At 44.2% G+C, this 16,975-nt stretch overlaps 2 protein-coding genes across 17 annotated transcripts in view; one reads left to right on the top strand and one right to left on the bottom strand.

Moving 5' to 3' along the window:
• The window catches only part of AKT3 (AKT serine/threonine kinase 3), a 264,755-nt gene extending 251,742 nt beyond the window's left edge, over positions 1-13,013 (top strand). For 6 of the 7 annotated variants that reach the window (XM_070474384.1, XM_070474383.1, XM_020905033.2 and 3 more), the window contains 2 exons: positions 142-244; positions 7,434-11,015. In XM_070474384.1, coding sequence (XP_070330485.1) covers positions 142-244; positions 7,434-7,519 — 189 coding nt within the window. In that variant the 3' untranslated portion in view covers positions 7,520-11,015. Of the gene's footprint in view, positions 1-141; positions 245-7,433; positions 11,016-11,908 lie in introns of those variants that run through there. The other variant, XR_011490377.1, reaches the window with a different exon arrangement.
• The window catches only part of SDCCAG8 (SHH signaling and ciliogenesis regulator SDCCAG8), a 250,106-nt gene continuing 245,754 nt past the window's right edge, over positions 12,624-16,975 (bottom strand). For all 10 annotated transcript variants that reach the window (XM_070474379.1, XM_070474381.1, XM_020905022.2 and 7 more), the window contains one exon: positions 12,624-12,974. In XM_070474379.1, coding sequence (XP_070330480.1) covers positions 12,926-12,974 — 49 coding nt within the window. In that variant the 3' untranslated portion in view covers positions 12,624-12,925. The remainder of the gene's footprint in view (positions 12,975-16,975) is intronic.

The raw sequence follows: 16,975 nt of genomic DNA, 5'->3' as shown, positions 1-16,975 counted from the left end.
CCAAAGACACATCTGCCTTGTACAGTGACAGAGAAGTCTAACCTCACACACTATTCATTCAATATTCGCTCTCTAATTTTATCCTAGAAATGTATTTTCCTAAATTAAAGTCTGTTAACAGTACCCTTTTGCTTCTTACAGCTTGTACCTCCTTTTAAGCCTCAAGTAACGTCTGAGACAGACACCAGATATTTTGATGAAGAATTTACAGCTCAGACTATTACAATAACACCGCCTGAAAAATGTAAGTAAATCTAGAAGGCAGTTGATAATGTCCCAACATAATTGAAGAAAACAGCCATTTTTTTAAACTGATTGTTTTCTAGTTTAAATTCAATAGTGATGGTATTCTATTCCTGTTAAGAACATGGGGTTCTTAGTGGAAATACTTAAAGACAGGTAGCTAAGAGAAAAGTTTCTTTGAGTAAAAAAAATTATATATGGAAAAATTGTAGACTTGAGAATTATAGAGTCAATTTTAGACTAACTGGCTCTTCTCTGCGTGCATGTGTGCTGAGTCGCTAAGTTATGTCCCACTCTTTGCAGCCCTGAGGATTGGCCCGCCAGGCTTCTTTGTCCATGGGGTTTCCTGGGCAAGAATACTGGAATGGGCTGCCATGTCCTTCTCTAGGAGATCTTCCAGACCCAGGGGTCAAACTTGCATCTGCTGCGTTGGCAGGTGGATTTTTTACCACTGAGCAGCCAGGGAAGCTAATTCTTCCTTACCATTCTCCAATAAATTATTTTGACCTCAACTAAAAGGATTCTGAAATGAAGACCTCCCTTGTTTCCCACTGCTCATTCAGACACTACCTTCAGAATTTTGGTAATTCTGGTCTCATGCTTACTTAGCAGTTTTTTAAAATTCACTTTAAACTGAATCACCCTTTTTTGCTTAGCTTTGTCTTAAGCATTAATATCTGTGAAGAAATAATTTAGTTTGGTAGTAGTTTTTGATAAGTTAAATTACAAATTTATTAAAACTGCGTTCATGCACCACTTAAAATCATTCCACATGTACTAGTGTGTGCCCCACATTTTAATGAATACCTTTCCCTTAATGGGAAGAAAAGTTTATAAAATATAATTTATAAGCGTTCTTGCATATTGAAAAAGGCCTGTATCTATCATCACTAGATTAGGAGTGAGGACAAAATTGAGTTTCAGGGACAAATTTGGATAGCTAGAAGATTTCTTCAAATCACACATCTTGTGGCTCACACAATAACATCATTATTAGTTTTTCCTCCTTTTCTTTTCCTTTATATCCTTCTCTACATTTCCTCTCCTCTCTTTTCCTTTTTAAAAAGCAGACTACTTGATTGTGCTGATTTACACTGAGCATCCTTGAGAGGGAAGATTGAAGTACTGTGCAATGGTGGATGTAGTCAGTTGAGTACAGCTTTGAAAGGCAAAATAGGAGTCATCCAGGCTGAGTTTTGAATCTGAGACCTATGGCTGACAAAAAAGAGGGATCATGAATACTGTGAAATGAAAACTATAATTATGTGTGCATATATACTTTTCTTTCTTTAAACTTGCAAGAACTTAAGAGCCTCTTAACTTTAATTTTGTAAGGGAAAAAATTAAAACCCAGAGAGAAGAGGAACTTTCCCAAATCCCACAGTTAGCATTAGCTGTCGTCAGGAGCCGGAGTCACAGCTTGGCCAATGGTAAAGTAGGCAAACTTGTGACATGGCGGTATATTGAGGCCCTACTTGTAGTTTGTCACCAGTGGTGGGTGAAGGGCTTCATTGCTAGAATCGGAGTCTCTGAGAGTTGAAGATGTTAGAAGGCCTGTGGAGTTGTGGGCAGTCAGCTAAGGACCAGCTGAATAGGAGCAGTGGGCAGAACCATGGCATGGTTTTCCCTGGCCCAGTGTAGGCTGTGGTGATACAATTTAATTGTCTGAAATTCTGGCAACACCATTGAGTTGTTGGACTAGCCTAGAAGTGCTTGCCACCAGAGAGCGTTTTGGGGGCCTCCTCATTTGCATATAACCTTAATTGTAATCAGACCACATCATTCTGCTTCAGACCCTCCAGGGGCCTCCCAGCCGCGCCGTCAGTCTCGCCGCTGACACTGTCTGCACAGCCCTGTCAGATCTGGTCCTGTCCTCGTCTCTGACCTCATCTGTCTGTCTTCTCTACAGCCCCTGGGTTCCAGCCCCACACACTGTGCCTCAGGGCTGTGTGTTTACCGTTCTCTGCCTGGACTTCTCTTTTCCCAGACATCCGCGTGAATAATTCTTACTTGTCCTTCAGATCTCTTTAAGTGTCACTGTATCAGAGCACATGCTTTAGCCTCCTCACCTTAAAAACAGTGCAGCCCCTCAGACCCCATCACCCCACCCCCTAATTCTGTACATTGACACCGTTACTTGCTGGAATCCTTCTGGTTAATTTGTTAGTTTGTTTTACTATCCGTTTCTCCAACTTGAACACAGTAGCTCAGAGAAGAAGGATTTGGTTTGTCGTATTTGCTGCTAGCCCCAGCTCTGAGTTAGGTACCTGGCTCAGCATAGGTATTGAATGATTATGTGTTAAGTGAGTCAAGAAATAGACTCTAGTGAGGCATGGTCCAGGAGGAGGCCCGGCTTGCTCCAGACAGTGCTGCTGCCCATCCCAGCCCAGAATTTGTGTTTGGCTGACGTCCTCATGCAATTTCACATGGAGCTTGGTGAGGTTCAATAGAGCTTTTGGTATTCATGAACTCTAACTCTTAGGAGAAGCTAATTGTGCTATTTTGAGAGTCAGAGAGATAGGTAGGCCGTGTAAATGCAAAGCCATGAGTGCAAATTTTATTCCAGAAAGTTAAAAGGAAAATATCAGTGTGGAAGAGAAAGGTGAATTGAAAAAGCCCTGGACTTGGGCCCTGCTTTGTCTCCCAGCACCCCACACTAGCTCTGGAATGTGGCAGGTCACTCGTGTGTGCCTGAGAAGCCATCTCTTTCGGAAAGGCACCCAGAGTTCTATAGGTTTAAGTAACCCTATTTTTTATTTTATTTTGAAGCATCAGGTTAACCATAACCATAGTGTCCTTTGATATGTGACCCACTATGTAAAGAGTGGTGATAGGTAAATACCTAGCAAAAAAGAGCGGGCATGAGTGGAGGGGCATTAGGAAGGGACTACTGAACTGTGATGCTGGCAGTGAGGCGGGACCCTTCCCTGACGCTGAGCCCTAGGTGGCCCCAGAACATGCATCTGGCAGCATCTGGACTGACAAGAGTGTACCCCAGTCTACAGGCAGGACAGCCCTGTGGACCTGCTGTCTTAGTTTCTGATTCAAGGTTTCTAGAGAGAGAGGTCAGATGAGAGAGCTCGGTAGGGTGGGCTGTGGCCAAGAGGTGGGCACCAGCCAGGCTGTCCTCTGCGGCTCAGCCCAGCGTGGCTCCCAGGGCCAGGCCGTGGGGCTGGACCCCGGCCTCAGGACATGGCCTCTGTGCTTGCCGTCTGCGGCAGCTGGCTTCTTCTGGGCACAAGGGCAGTGTTTTCACTTGGGTGATCCGTGGGTATGTCCTAAATCCCCTTAAGAGGCGGATCAAAGGAAAATCTGTGAAGCCTTGAACTGTGATTACATTTAACATAATCTTTTCTTCTTGCTGCTTTGAATAGTGTTGCTGGTGAGAGACCAGTGCAGCTCTGAAGCTGCTAAAAGCACAGAGGTTTTGTTCACAAAAGGCCGCAGCAGGACCATTAAGTTAGCGATTGTCTCCCCACTTGCCACCTTGCTTTTGTAGAACAGAATGGAGTTATTTTTTAGAACAAATCAGCAGTTAGAGAGGCAAATGTTCCTTTTTTTACAAACAGCTGCAGTAATACGCCAGATTGTCCTCACTGGTGTTAATTAATTGAGCAGATTTTGGAATGTGTCTTCTTGCTTTATATCCATTAATGGTCCTCTGCCTTCCTCTTAGAGAAAAAGGGGATTTCTTTGAGCTTTTGCTGCCATATAATTACTTTGGTTAACGTTCTAAGGAAATTAGGCAACTAATGCTGCCTGGATCCAGGGATTCGGTCATAGAATATAGAGTTAATCACCCTGTTTCTTTTTCCCAGAGGTGTGCTGTTTGAGTTTTTTGCACAGTTCATGTCCATTATCATCACTGTTCCCTCTGAATCTTCTTTCTGAGTGGGAACGCATTTATATACGTTGACTGGGTGTGAAGGCCTGGCTGGGGCAGCCGGCTGCCCTGTCAGCCCTGGAGCGCTCCTTCTTCCTCGGCCCCCCACTGGCATGCACAGTACCACGGGCTCAGGGGAACCCCTCATTCCTGTCCCAGCGCCTCCCCAACTCACAGTTCCTCTTGTGGCCATGATCAGAGACTTGCCCCTCACTAATGCCATGTTCAAAAGAATAGGAGGGAAATGGAGAAGGTGATGTAACTGACTTTAAAGAAGATCCAGATGTGGGGCCCTCACAAGGTTATCCATGAGATTTATAGTTATGATCAGAAATGGGATTAACTTGTTCCTAAAGTGTCAGAATGAAAAGTTTCTCTTAACTTTGCTGCCTCATAGCAATAATAATCCTCAAAAAGGAAATCCAAGCCCTCCTCCTGTCACGAGCCTGACTGCCCTGGTCTCCAGGCCTTCCCCACCTTGGTGCAAGTCCTGGCTGCAGCTCAGGGAGCTGGGCAAGTCCTTCTGTGTCCGAGGCCAGACAACATCAGGCTGCCCACACACGCTGTCTGTTCGCTGTGCCAGAACACACCCCGCGAGACGAAGGTGCTAGTGGGGAGAACTCTTCTTTGCAATGTGATTGGCAGAGTCTGAGTGTTAAGATTTCAGCTGCCTTTCTACTAGAGCAGGGCTTCCCCAACCTCCGGGCTACAGACCAGGGCCTCCTGTCGGATCAGCGGTGTCAATGAGTTTAGAAATAAGGTGCATAGTAAACGCACTTGAATCATCTCGAAACCATCTCCCACTGCCTGGTCCGTGGAAAAATTATCTTCCATGAAACTGGCCCCTGGTGCCAGAAAAGCTGGGGATCACTGCCCTGGAGAGTTTTTATAGTTTGTGACTCAGAACAGATAGCCCATCCTCTGTGTCCTCCATCTTGAGTATGTCTGAAAATACTATGGAAGATATTTGAGCTTAAAGATGCTTGTGGTTTGCTTGATCCCCAACCAGTTATTTTATATGGAGGCAGAGATTTCCCTAAATCACAGTGCTGTCTGGAAATGCTGAGTTTAAAAGGTCTGCTTGCAGGAGGAGGGTTTACAGGGAGCCGGGAACCACAACTGCTTCTTGATGGATTGAGTCCTACCTAATAAAATGATATTTCCTGGGATATTCAAGGCTACAAATTTTGGTTAGCAACTTGATCCCATTTCTGATGATGTGAAAGTCGCTCAGTTGTGTCCAACTCTTTGCGGCCCCCAGATCAGAATACTAGAGTGGGTAGCCGTTCTCTTCTCAGGGGATCTTCCAACCCAGGGATCAAACCCAGGGCCAGAATCTTCTGTTCAAAATAGAGTGCTGGGTTTTCCCTGGTGGCTCAGAAGTGAAGAATCGGCCTGCCAGTGGAGGAGATGGGTTCAGTCCCTGGTCCGGGAAGATCCCCATGCCTCTGAGCAGCTAAGCCTGTGCGCCAAGCTGCTGAGCCTGGGGGCCACCGCTGCTGAGCCCACAACCCCTGGAGCCCGTGCCAGAGCACGTGCCAGGAGCAGAGAAGCCACTGCACCCTAACTGAAGAGGAGCCCCCTCTCGCCACAGCTGGAGAAGAGCTTGCTCAGCAGCTGAGACCAGAACAGCCAAATAAGTAAATGAAATTTTAAAGAATGTTTTAGTTAAAAAAAAAACAGGATACTGAAAAGAGCAGTGAGGAAAGGAAAGGGCAGCAGTGTTTGTTATCCTTCAGAGGAATGCAGAGCAACATCCTTCTTGTGTGACAGGGTCAGTGTCCACGACACAGCAGGGTCTGGCCCGTGTTCCTTCTCCCATTCTCTGGAGAGGCCGGAAAATTAAAAGAATTGGTAACACATATTTCCTATATATTTTTGAGGAAGGGGAATTATTTTGCTGGAAGGAAAGAAGGTTGGGTATTTGAAAGACTCTCACTTGTTTCATCGGAGTAGGCAATGGCACCCCACTCCAGTACTCTTGCCTGGAAAATCCCATGGACGGAGGAGCCTGGCAGGCTGCAGTCCATGGGGTCGCTGGGAGTCGGACACGACTGAGCGACTTCACTTTCACTTTTCACTCTCATGCATTGGAGAAGGAGATGGCAGCCCGCTCCAGTGTTCTTGCCTGGAGAATCCCAGGGACGGGGGAGCCTGGTGGGCTGCCATCTACGGGGTCACACAGAGTCGGACACGACTGAAGCGACTTAGCAGCAGCAGCAGCACTCGTTTCATATAGGATAGCATATGACCAAAGGCACTTTGAGCAGAGCAGAGGGATTTAATGGGGCACCTCCCCTGCAAACAGTGAGCCCCAAGGACAGGAGGGACTTTGTTCAGAGCCCAGAGCAGATGCACCGGGAACGTGGTAGACCAAGTGACTGAATCCATGACCCAAAGAAGGAAGAACATTCTGATACTACAAGATTTTAATCATCAGAATAGTTATGGGAAAAGGTTGGGTGAGCCTTTGTAATCTTTCAAATGCAAGAAAAAAGAGAGGAGCGAAAGGAGGAACTCCTTAAGTGAAAACAGCCTCTTTCCACACCTTCCAAATCTCTGTTTGTTTCCTGGTGAACGAGTACCTCAGATGCTGACATCGTTTCCTTTCCTTCCTTGACTTACTCTCTTTATTCTAGTTTAAAGTTTTATCATAGGAAAATTAGGAGTGATGAATTAGAGCAGGTATTAGATGTAAAGAATGTAAAATCTTAACCATGTAATCAGGGGCTCAGATGAAATGGAGTCACAAATAAACTTAATTTTGCAATCACACCGAAAGTGCCATGAAGAAGAAATGCAAGCATTTCAAGAGAGATTGATACTGGAAATATTAGCAGATAACTTTGAGTGCTGTAGGATTCTTTGACTTCGTAATTTTGACCAGCATGATTTCATGAAATTAAAGGAAACTGAAGATGGTTTGTTCCTTTTTATTTTTAAAAATCTTTTTTTTTTTCATTTATTTATTTTAATTGGAGGCTAATTACTTTACACTATTGTGGTAGTTTTTGCCATACATTGACATGAATCTTTTCTTCAAAAGTTTTTCACAGTTTTGAGTCTTATGTCATGTTAGTGTCATGAAGGAAATGATTTGACAGTATTATTTTTTCATAGATTATATGTTTGAAAATGAGATGGTTTTTGAGGTAAGTGTATCCATTGTATGTTCTATTGAGAGACAAGTTTCTGGGAGCATTAGCCTCTGTTAATCTTTATTTTGTTAGGAGTTAGAGCTATATAGACCAGAGATTATGTTGCAAAAAGTTAACATAAAATTAAAATAGCTGTTTCCTGCCCACAGATGATGAGGACGGTATGGACTGCATGGACAATGAGAGGCGGCCGCACTTCCCTCAGTTTTCCTACTCTGCAAGTGGACGAGAATAAGTCTCTTTACTTCTGCTACTTCACTGTCATCTTAGGTTTATTACTGAAAATGATTCCTGGACATCACAGCAGTCCTAACTCTTACAAATGCAGGAGCACCTTCAGACATCCCAGACCAGTCCAAGGTCTTCACCCCTCGCCGCCTTTCACACACATGAGAATACACATATACGCAGACACACTCGACATTTTTGTTTTTGCATGAAATTGTATCTCAGTCTAAGGTCTCATGCTGTTGCTGCTACTGTCTTACTATTATAGCAACTTTAAGAGGTAATTTTACAATCTTTGAAAGTCATGAGCCCACCATTGTTCATTTGTGCACCAACTGTCATCTTTTGATCTTTTAATTTTTGTTTTTCCCTAACAGTGAAGGCTAAATGATTCTAGGTACATCTTTTAACTTTCTAGACGATAAATCAAAAACTAATTAGACTAAGAAGATTTAGTTTTTAATTCAGAACAAGCAACTGTGGAAGCGTGGTGATGTGCATATGCAGAATCCTAGTAAAGCATATCAGCTGAGTGCATAAAATAGGTATGTATCAGTAAGATCCGGCTGGAATTCATTAGGAAGCATTTGAGAGAAGGACTGAACAACTGTTAAGATAGACAGATACATTTATAAATTTAAATTCCTGTTCAGTACTGCAGAGGAAGCCTGGTGCTCCACGTGGATGTCCAGATTTCACAGGCTCTTATTGGCAAAGGAACATCCTTCTGCCAAGGAAGGAAGCGTGTGCACAGCAGAGTAGGTGACGTAAGGGTCTCCAATATGATTTGCACCAGAGAGCATTTTATTTCCCCTGTGCTTGGAAACCTCTTCCCCTTCCTGATATTATCACCTCTGATGGCTGAAGAATGTAGACAGGTGTAACGATCCTGTTTTTCACCAAAATCTGTACACCGAGGTGAACAGGTGTTCACCTCATTTGTTTCGATTTGTTTTACTTTCAGTTCTACGTGAAATAGCTTTTTCTCAGATGTTAAAACTTCGAATGTCCTTTTATGATTTTGTTTATATTGCAGTAGTATTTATTTTTTAGTGATGAGAACTGTATGTCATGTTAGCAAATGCAGCTCCAACTTACGTAAAATAGACTTACTGCAGTTTCTTTTGACCCATGTGCAAAGAATGTACACGCCAGTGAGACTCATGCACTTTTTCTCCTGTGTAAAAAAAATTTTTGATGAGGCTCTGAAATTGTACATATAGATTAGAATTTGGCTTTGGGAGAAGAGATGCTGTCATTCAACCCCTTGGTGCTAAAATGAGAAATCCTCAACTATCTATGCCAAGGGGTGGAAACAAATGGATGTTATATTTGCTGTTTTGAAGAATTGAAAGGTTATGATGGCCTGACAACATAATATAATGAAGAAAATTGAGACCTGGATGATAAGAAATGGACTTTATTTTGCAAAATGAACACATCTCAAGTTATTTACAAAGTGGGCAGTAAAGAATAAGGACCTGGTGTGTTTATTCTGATCATGGTACATTTATCACTGAATTAAGCCATCAGGGAGAAAAACAAAACAAAAAAGAACACCTCTGACTTTTCTTTTTCTGTATATACTCATGTCCTCAAATTCCAACATTTCTCACTGAAAGGGGACATGTATGCAAACCTCATCTTTCTCTTTCATTAATGATGATCTTCAGATTAAACCCTTTGGTGCTAGGAGCTGACATTTTCCAAAGCAACCTATGAAGTCCAGGGGGCAGGGGGCCCTTGTTGTGGCAAGCTGGAGGCCTCCTGACTCCATGGAGCCATCGTGGAGATGTATTTTAGTTAAACTATCTGACAGCTCCCAAATGGAAGACTACAGCGTGCCGTAGTGTTATGATTGCATTGTATGAAAGAGCAAGTGACTTTCTAAGTGGGATGAATCATATTCATATGCAGATGTCTTAGCCTCTTGACGCTGGAAGTGTGGGTTTATAGACATGAAACCACTGCTGGCAGTGGGTGGACCACTGGGACTGACAGGGGGTTAAAGGGCATTTTACTAAGGCAGCTAAGACACATTCAGACATAGATTTTATCCTAATTTTTCATATCTCTATCTGAGTGAAGTTCATCCTTAGTACTGAGTAGGAAGTTACAGTCAATGGTAGTTCATTCTTACTTACACATATAGCTCAACTTTTTTTTTTTCCACTTGGAATTATGTTGAATGTTTCACTTTGACAAGGAAGTAGACTAGAAGGTATGTCCTGTAAGTTGTCTTGCATCCATTATATAAAAAAGAAACAGGCAAGAGGAAGAGAGGAAAGCTGAGGCTGGCTGGCATTCAGAGCATTCATTTCTGCAGAGGGAAAGTATAATACCATATATTAGCACACAGATGGTTTTGGTTTTGGGTTGTTTGTTTTGTTTTTTTCCCCCCCAAATCTTAAGGTGATTTCCATGACCTTGGCCAAGGACACTTCTATGGATTAATGATAGCATTGACTGTGCCCCAGGCTGGCCACTCTGCACAGCCGCTCTCCGTCCCCAGCTGGTGCCTGGGGCACCCTCTGAGATGCCGTTAGTGGCACACAAGGTGTTTTCTTGGCTTTGATTTTGAGAATCCCTTACTTTCATTCCCTGATCTCAGTCAGCTGACATGGAAGAACAGAGAGAAACAGAAACTGCGTGTAGAAGAAGATTCTAAAACTTCCCTCGTGTCTGCCCATAGCTGAAGTTTTGGATTCTGGCAGATGGAAAGGCCTGAACCTGGAGTCACTCTTTGGAATAGTGGGAGTTCAGGCTTTGCAGACTCATTCCTGTACCGACTTTCACGAAGTCTGCCTCTTGGCCGTAATGCAGCCATCTTGGAGGAAATTGGCCATTTCTGCGTGGATTTCTGGCAGGGCTGCTCAGAGCTTTGCTTTCCACACTAACTCCATAGCATTATTCCAGTGTTTCCCATTTCCCATGCCCGATCTCCAGCTCTCAAAGCTGACTGTTCTTGCAGGGGCCACTTGCTTCTCTTAGAGTCCATAGTAAGGGCCTTCCTTACTAACTGCAGGGTCTTTCTATTACACGTCAGTGTACACTTTGCTGCTACTGTTTGTACTGTCTACAGTAGAATTTCCTTATCTTGCTCCTGGTAGTGCATTACAGGCAAGCATGAAATGTAAAGTATTTATTTAAATAAAAAGAAAAACCTCTAAATTGGTAATTGAATTACCTCCCTGTAGCTTTATAGTTTGTGACATTTCTTGACCTTGCTAGTTCTTTCATTAGATCCGCACAAGATCTAGTCATCTGGTTAAGGATTTTAAGCAGACGCAACTACGAACCCAAGAAACTGTATTTACTCTTACTGTTGGTCATACTAAAACTGTTTCTTTCCTTAAGTATATGACCCACAAGGATGTGAAATAACTACAAGCAACTGTTTTTGTACACTGTACATCCTTAGTATTTTTACAAGTATATGATAGGGACGCACATTATTTTCCTTCGTACAGACAGCTTAAATAAAGCACTATGTCAATCTGCTACTTCTCTGTTTATTGTCGTTGGATGTGGTTCTGTAATCTCAGAAAATTAAATATCCTTCTTTTCTGAAAAGATTTAATAGGTCCACCTGGTATTACTGCATTCTAGGAAACAGGAAAGTATGTAAATTTCTTGTAGCTTGAAAAACACACAGGGTTATTATTTTACTACTTCAATAAAATGGCAATAGTGCAACTGTACAAAAGGGCTGCTTCCAAAGGGGGGATGCTGACTTCTCAGCAGTGGGTCTAGAAGAGATCTGTGAAGCTGGAGATTAATCTTTGTGGAGATTTGTTAAGCCCTAATAGTCCTCACATCAGGTGGTTTGAACCCAGAATTCTTAAGGAGTGTAGCTCATCAGCAGTGTCTTCCTGATTATGTGTTGCTCTGCATACTTCCTTTCTTAAGAGTATATTTTTAAAACTTCATGGCAGATTAACCAACATAGAAATGGATAATAGATGGGTAGGATGGTTGGACTACAGTCTGATTTACCTAGGGTCATTTTGGATGGGGCCTTTTTCTGATTTTACCTCATAAACCTACTATTGATGAAACTTGGCTTTGCTCCTGTGACTAAGCCAGATAGAGGAACGGCTTTGGGACCAAAGCTGGTCAAGCATGTATGTGTGTGTCACGCAGCCAAACTGGAGGGCATTCTAACACGTGCTCTTCTCTCAAAACCACTGGGGTTGACAGATCCAGGAGGCTTACATAAAGTGACCTCTATAATTCTTTAAAGGTGCTATATTTTTAGAATATTGTATAATTTATTTACTGTCCCTGAAATACAATTAGGGACAATTAATATATCTTATGTGACAACCTTGATGTCTAGCACAGTTGATGAAATCAAGAAAACTTCTGAATCTGAATAGAAGTTCTGTTCTTTCAGGCTTGAACCTTGTCCATGCTCAAGAGACTCGGATGGTCTTTGCAGGTGTATCATCCCACCGCCTCCGGAGCCTAGTCCGCATCCATCTGAGAGGCCATGATGGTGATGTGATGACGATGATGATAGATCTGTGCCAGGGAGAACGGCCCGAGGTTAGGGACTTGTCCCGACTGCAGCCTTGCCCTCAGTGTTCCTTGTCATCCTCAAGGACAACATAACACTTTCAGTGCCCATTTGTATTACTTTGAAGCATTTGAGGGCTTAATTGTGTATAGTAGAAATACTATTTTAAACTAAAATAATGATCTGTGTACAGATGTTTGATAGAACTTAAGTAAATTTTGTAATTTCACTGAGTACGTTTTTAGGCTCCTCTCAGTTACTCATATTGAAGGAAAAACATGACACCACCAAGCCAAAGATGCTTTTTGTCTGTTTTTGTCGTTAGCAGAGTGGAGAGGATAATGCTTAGTGCTTCCTGGTGTCTTCTGATTGTGCACAAGTGAGCACGATGATAAACAGTGGAGTCTTACGAGATGCTGATTACAAGTAAATAAAGTTGAAGGATAATATGTATAGATCACCCAGAGGGAAAGAAACATGAATGGTAGGAAAAAGGTTTGGTCCTTAATACCCTTTAGCCTAGTTAAAAAATATGTGCCTTTTTTTGGTGTGTTTTTTTTCATCACTACAAGATATAAAGGAAACATTTCAATTCGAGTCTTCAAAAATTTCATTTATTGAAATTCGTATGTGTAACAGAGCATACAAATGAGCAGATATAAAAACAATAACTTCAAGCCTTTTCTGAAAACATACACCAGGAGGTCTCCTCATCTAGTGTCAGACTTCAGCTCCAGCCCGTCCGTCCTGCAGGGACCGCTTGGCAATGAATGTGGCGATGACGACGCAGCCCACCGCAGTCTGAGGTGGGGTCCATTGGGAAGGTCGCGATGCATTGTGGCATATTACGTACAAATCAGATGAATGTAAATATCTCTTTGTAAATCATTTATTTCACTCTGTTTCATCCAGGTCAGCAATCAGATTGTGGCATGCTGGGTAACTGGAAAAAAAATGATAATAAAAAGTAAGTTTAAATAGATCATGTTCTTCAATGTGATTTGTCTTCTTGCTGGTTTGGTGACCTCTTTACAAGCTTTTGGAGGAAATTCTTTTGCAAAAAAATATAGTTGTATGTAACCAATTGTATGAAAAGTCTATAGGTGTATAAGGTGAACTCTTATTTTAATGTTTTAAATTTGAAAACAAGCTATATTCCAGACATGTATGTGTCTGAAGACAGAAAACAGCCAAAGAGACCCATCTCTTCCCCTGTGAACAGGAGAAAGGAGACATGGATTTGTGCCAGAAACTGTTTACTGAAAACTGCTCAGAATTAGAGTAAAACTAGACCAAAAAAAAAAAAAGAAAACCAGGATGTAGACTAAGTGTCCCTAAGAAATTCCTGGTGAAATGATACAAGCTAACACCTCCAAATGTTTAAATGCAGTGTGTTTTATCACATATAAAGGCATTTTCATATGGACACCACCTCCCACAGGCTGGAAGAGGGAACTTGGCAGATGTGGTCTCTTGGTTTTAAACAGGAATAAATGTTTCAAAACTAGCTCACGAGAATTGGGTTGAGGGATTCGCAGGTTAGTGAAGTACTGAATACTGCTGCCTGTCCTGGCTGAGGTGGCTGTTGAGATCAGTTTAAACCATGTCAGGAACCACTGGAGATAGTTAACGCTGTGCACGGCATTTCTCAGGAAACTGCTGTGCACTGTGTGGGTGGCTGACTTGCCCTCTAGGAGCGTGAAGTCACCAGGGTGACAGGGACTAGGTAGAGGGCTGAAATAACTCCCAAATCCCAGTTTTCACTTCAAGAGACCAATGGGAGGATCTCTGGGCCCATCTGGTCTCTGTTTGATTGGGTGAGAGTCATCCTCAAGAAAAGCAAGTGGGCTCTACACTCCCCAGCAAAGATTGCCTGTGCTGGACAGGGCTCCTGTCTCCCCAGCTTAAACCACTATTACTTGTGGAGGATTTGCAAGATAGGACAGTGAGTGAAACCAAGGTCAGTTTGCACAAGAAAAATATGAAAATTAGTCGGTTGCCTTTTTTTAAAAAATGAGAGGTTTACTTGTCAAGTAGATTTCCCAGTGTGAGACACTCGTGATTTTTTAACGAGCAAGCCTGAGTTTTGACACGGTGATTGCTCTCAGGTGTGCACCCCCAATCACACACAGCGGGAGGCCCCAGGCATGGTGAGGAAGCATGTGGGGTCTGTACGTGGCTCTCTGGGGGCTGGGGAGGTGGACAGGCCCTCTTCTTTGGTGCCCATGGGGCCCTGGAGTGCCACCGGGAGGCCAGGGAGCCCTAGAGCCCTGCCATTGCAGAAAGAGTGCCCCTGTTTGCATCAAACACGTGACCTCCATGAGCCGATTGGCCTTCTGGTCCTGACCGAAATGATCAGTGAATGATGGGCTTGAATGGCCTGCCTGTCTCCTAGCTGGGCAGACTACCTGCCCACCATGTTCTCTGGAGAAGGTGGCTTACTTTCTAACTTTAGAGATTCGAGGACATCTTTGACTACAAGGATAAGTATAAACCACAATAGACACATTTTTTAAAAAAATTTCAAACTTGAGGTGGAAAGCACAACACCTGTAACGTGAACAACACAGGACAGTAAAGACCTTAAGTAGAAGGGAACCATGTTGCAGAATTTTTTTAAACCCAGGCTCCAGGAAACAGGTATTTCTCACACGAGTCTCTTCAGGAACCTGGCCCATTCCTGCTAGTGCTCCTGCAGGGGTCAACCTGAGATTCCTGGGAGCAATCAAAGGTTTTCTCTTTGGTTTGGTTTGGCAAAGCCCTGTATTCCTCTCCACTTTTATATCACAGAACTTCCTGTTCACTGCCTGATGCATCATGAGCACTCAGCAAATGTGACTGAATGAATAATTTACCCTATAACATCATTGTCCTCCTGCTAACCAGCTCTGGTGTCACCCTCAGGTGGCTGGATCTTTAGTAAAGAATGTTTCTTGTCCGTAACCGCGAGCATGTCCAGAGAGAGAAGCTTTAGTTACTGCCAACATCTGGCTCTGCCCTGCTTAGCTCAGATGGTAAAGAATCTGCCTGCAATGTAGGAGACCCGGGTTTGAACCCTGGGTTGGGAAGATCCCCTGGAGAAGGAAATGGCAACCCACTCCAGTATCCTTGCCTGGAGAACTCCTGTGGACAGAAGAGCCCTACAGTCCATGGGGTCACAAAGAGTTGGATACAACTGAACAACTAACTACACTACTAACATCTACTCATCTGCCATCACTTAGGACGTCAGCCGTGCCTAGTTCCAGAAAGGTGGCTCATCGTCCGCACCACATGGTCATGGTCTGGCTGTATGTGGGACACAGCCAGTGTGAACTGTGGCTGGCGCCCTCAGCCACCCTCTTCCCATCACTATGCCTTCAGACTTGTCACCAAGGCCCCTCGCCATGGCCTGTGGATGGTGTGGCCACACCTGCAGTTGTTGGTGGCTGCCCCGCAGAGGGCGGAGGGCTGACAGCCCCCTGGCAGCTGCTCCTCTGAAGGGTTGTCCACAGATGACATAAACGCTCCCCAACTGCAAGCCCAGTATCCCTGACTCGTTTTCTTTTGAAACACTAATGGAGCCTTCTCTCCACAAACCCTGACTTGTGCGTCTAATTTTTTACTGAAGTTTAACTTAATTCAGAGTTTAAAAAATGAGTCTCTCTGGGTGATCTGAACTGTTCCTCAAGCAACCACACCTGGGGTCCAACCCAGCCTTCTCTGTTTTTTCCCCAAGCCTGTGGCCCAGGGACACTGTGGCACCATCAAGGCCTCACGGGGATGCTCAGACCTGGCCTGCCCCGTGTTTCCATCTGCCTCTTCTCTACGCATCTCCACCTGGCCTCTTAGCAGCCCCTCCAAGTGGAATATCTCCCTTTCTAGCGCCCTCCTTTGCTCATGTGTACATCTTATGTCTCTGACCAGGATTAAAAAAAAAAAAAATGAACCTGTTCCTCAGGCCTCTGGCAGAAAAGCATCTATTTTTAACTCAAGAGGACAGAAGCCCTCCCCCAGCCTCCACGTGGGGTATTTCAGAGCTCGGCCTCAGCTGACAGAGCTCCAGGGAAGCCTCCAGTACCTGCCTCATGCTGCCCCCACGTCGGGAGCCAGGCCACAGCTCTGTAGCTGCTCAGCTGGGGCCCAGCTCCAAGCCGCTGCCTGGGAGAGAAGACCCCCACCTCCCCCTTCCGTGCAGCCCAAGGCCCAGGGAATGAACATCAGTCTCTGGAAGTTCGTTCTGCCCATTCATTTCCCAGCTCTATTCACTCCACCTCTCTGGGCCTGATTTTTCCACCTGTGCAGAAAGATGTTAAGTGATTTCTGCAAGTGGCCCTTTCAAGCCTACAGTGACCTCAGTGCCACCCTGGTGGACGCTCTCTTCCGGGCTCAGGTAATGCAGAGAGCTCCCTTTTAAAAGGAAGCTGGTTCTATTACTGATTTTTTTTTTCAACCAGAAATTGATTGATGGACTGATATGGAAGCTAAAAACTTAACTGAAGTGGTCCAGAACTGAGATTTGAACCGAGGCAGTTTGACCTCAAAGTCCAGGCTCTTTTTAATGCTATTCCAACCAACTTAGTGAAAGAGCCACCGAGTTTGGTGTTTGTGGGATTAAGCAGCAGTCAAATATGTCAGGCAACCTGGACTATATAAGCCACGTGACCTATGGATGGTCATTAACTTGTCCTCCCCAGTCCTTCTGTGGGACTCTGGAAATGCGGCTCAGACGTGACCACTGACCTGTTAGAGGGCGCTTCCCCGCCAGCACAGGGCTCACGGTCGCGGACTCCAGGTCAAGTGGGGCCTGCCTCTCCCCACACAAGTCACTGAAGCCCTGGCTGAACTGCCTCCCCTCCGGCTGGCGCAGCTGCCAAATGGGCGAGTTCACAGCAAGGTCGCCGCAGACCCTCATTTTGTTCTTCCCCCATGGCAGCCCGGCTGGGCCCCAGACAATGAAAGCTC

This window comes from Odocoileus virginianus, chromosome 11 (assembly GCF_023699985.2).
Source record: "Odocoileus virginianus isolate 20LAN1187 ecotype Illinois chromosome 11, Ovbor_1.2, whole genome shotgun sequence".
In the NCBI taxonomy this organism is placed as follows: Eukaryota; Metazoa; Chordata; class Mammalia; order Artiodactyla; family Cervidae; genus Odocoileus; species Odocoileus virginianus.
The sequence above is the reverse complement of the archived record's forward strand: the minus strand, read 5'-3'. Positions and strand labels throughout refer to the sequence as shown.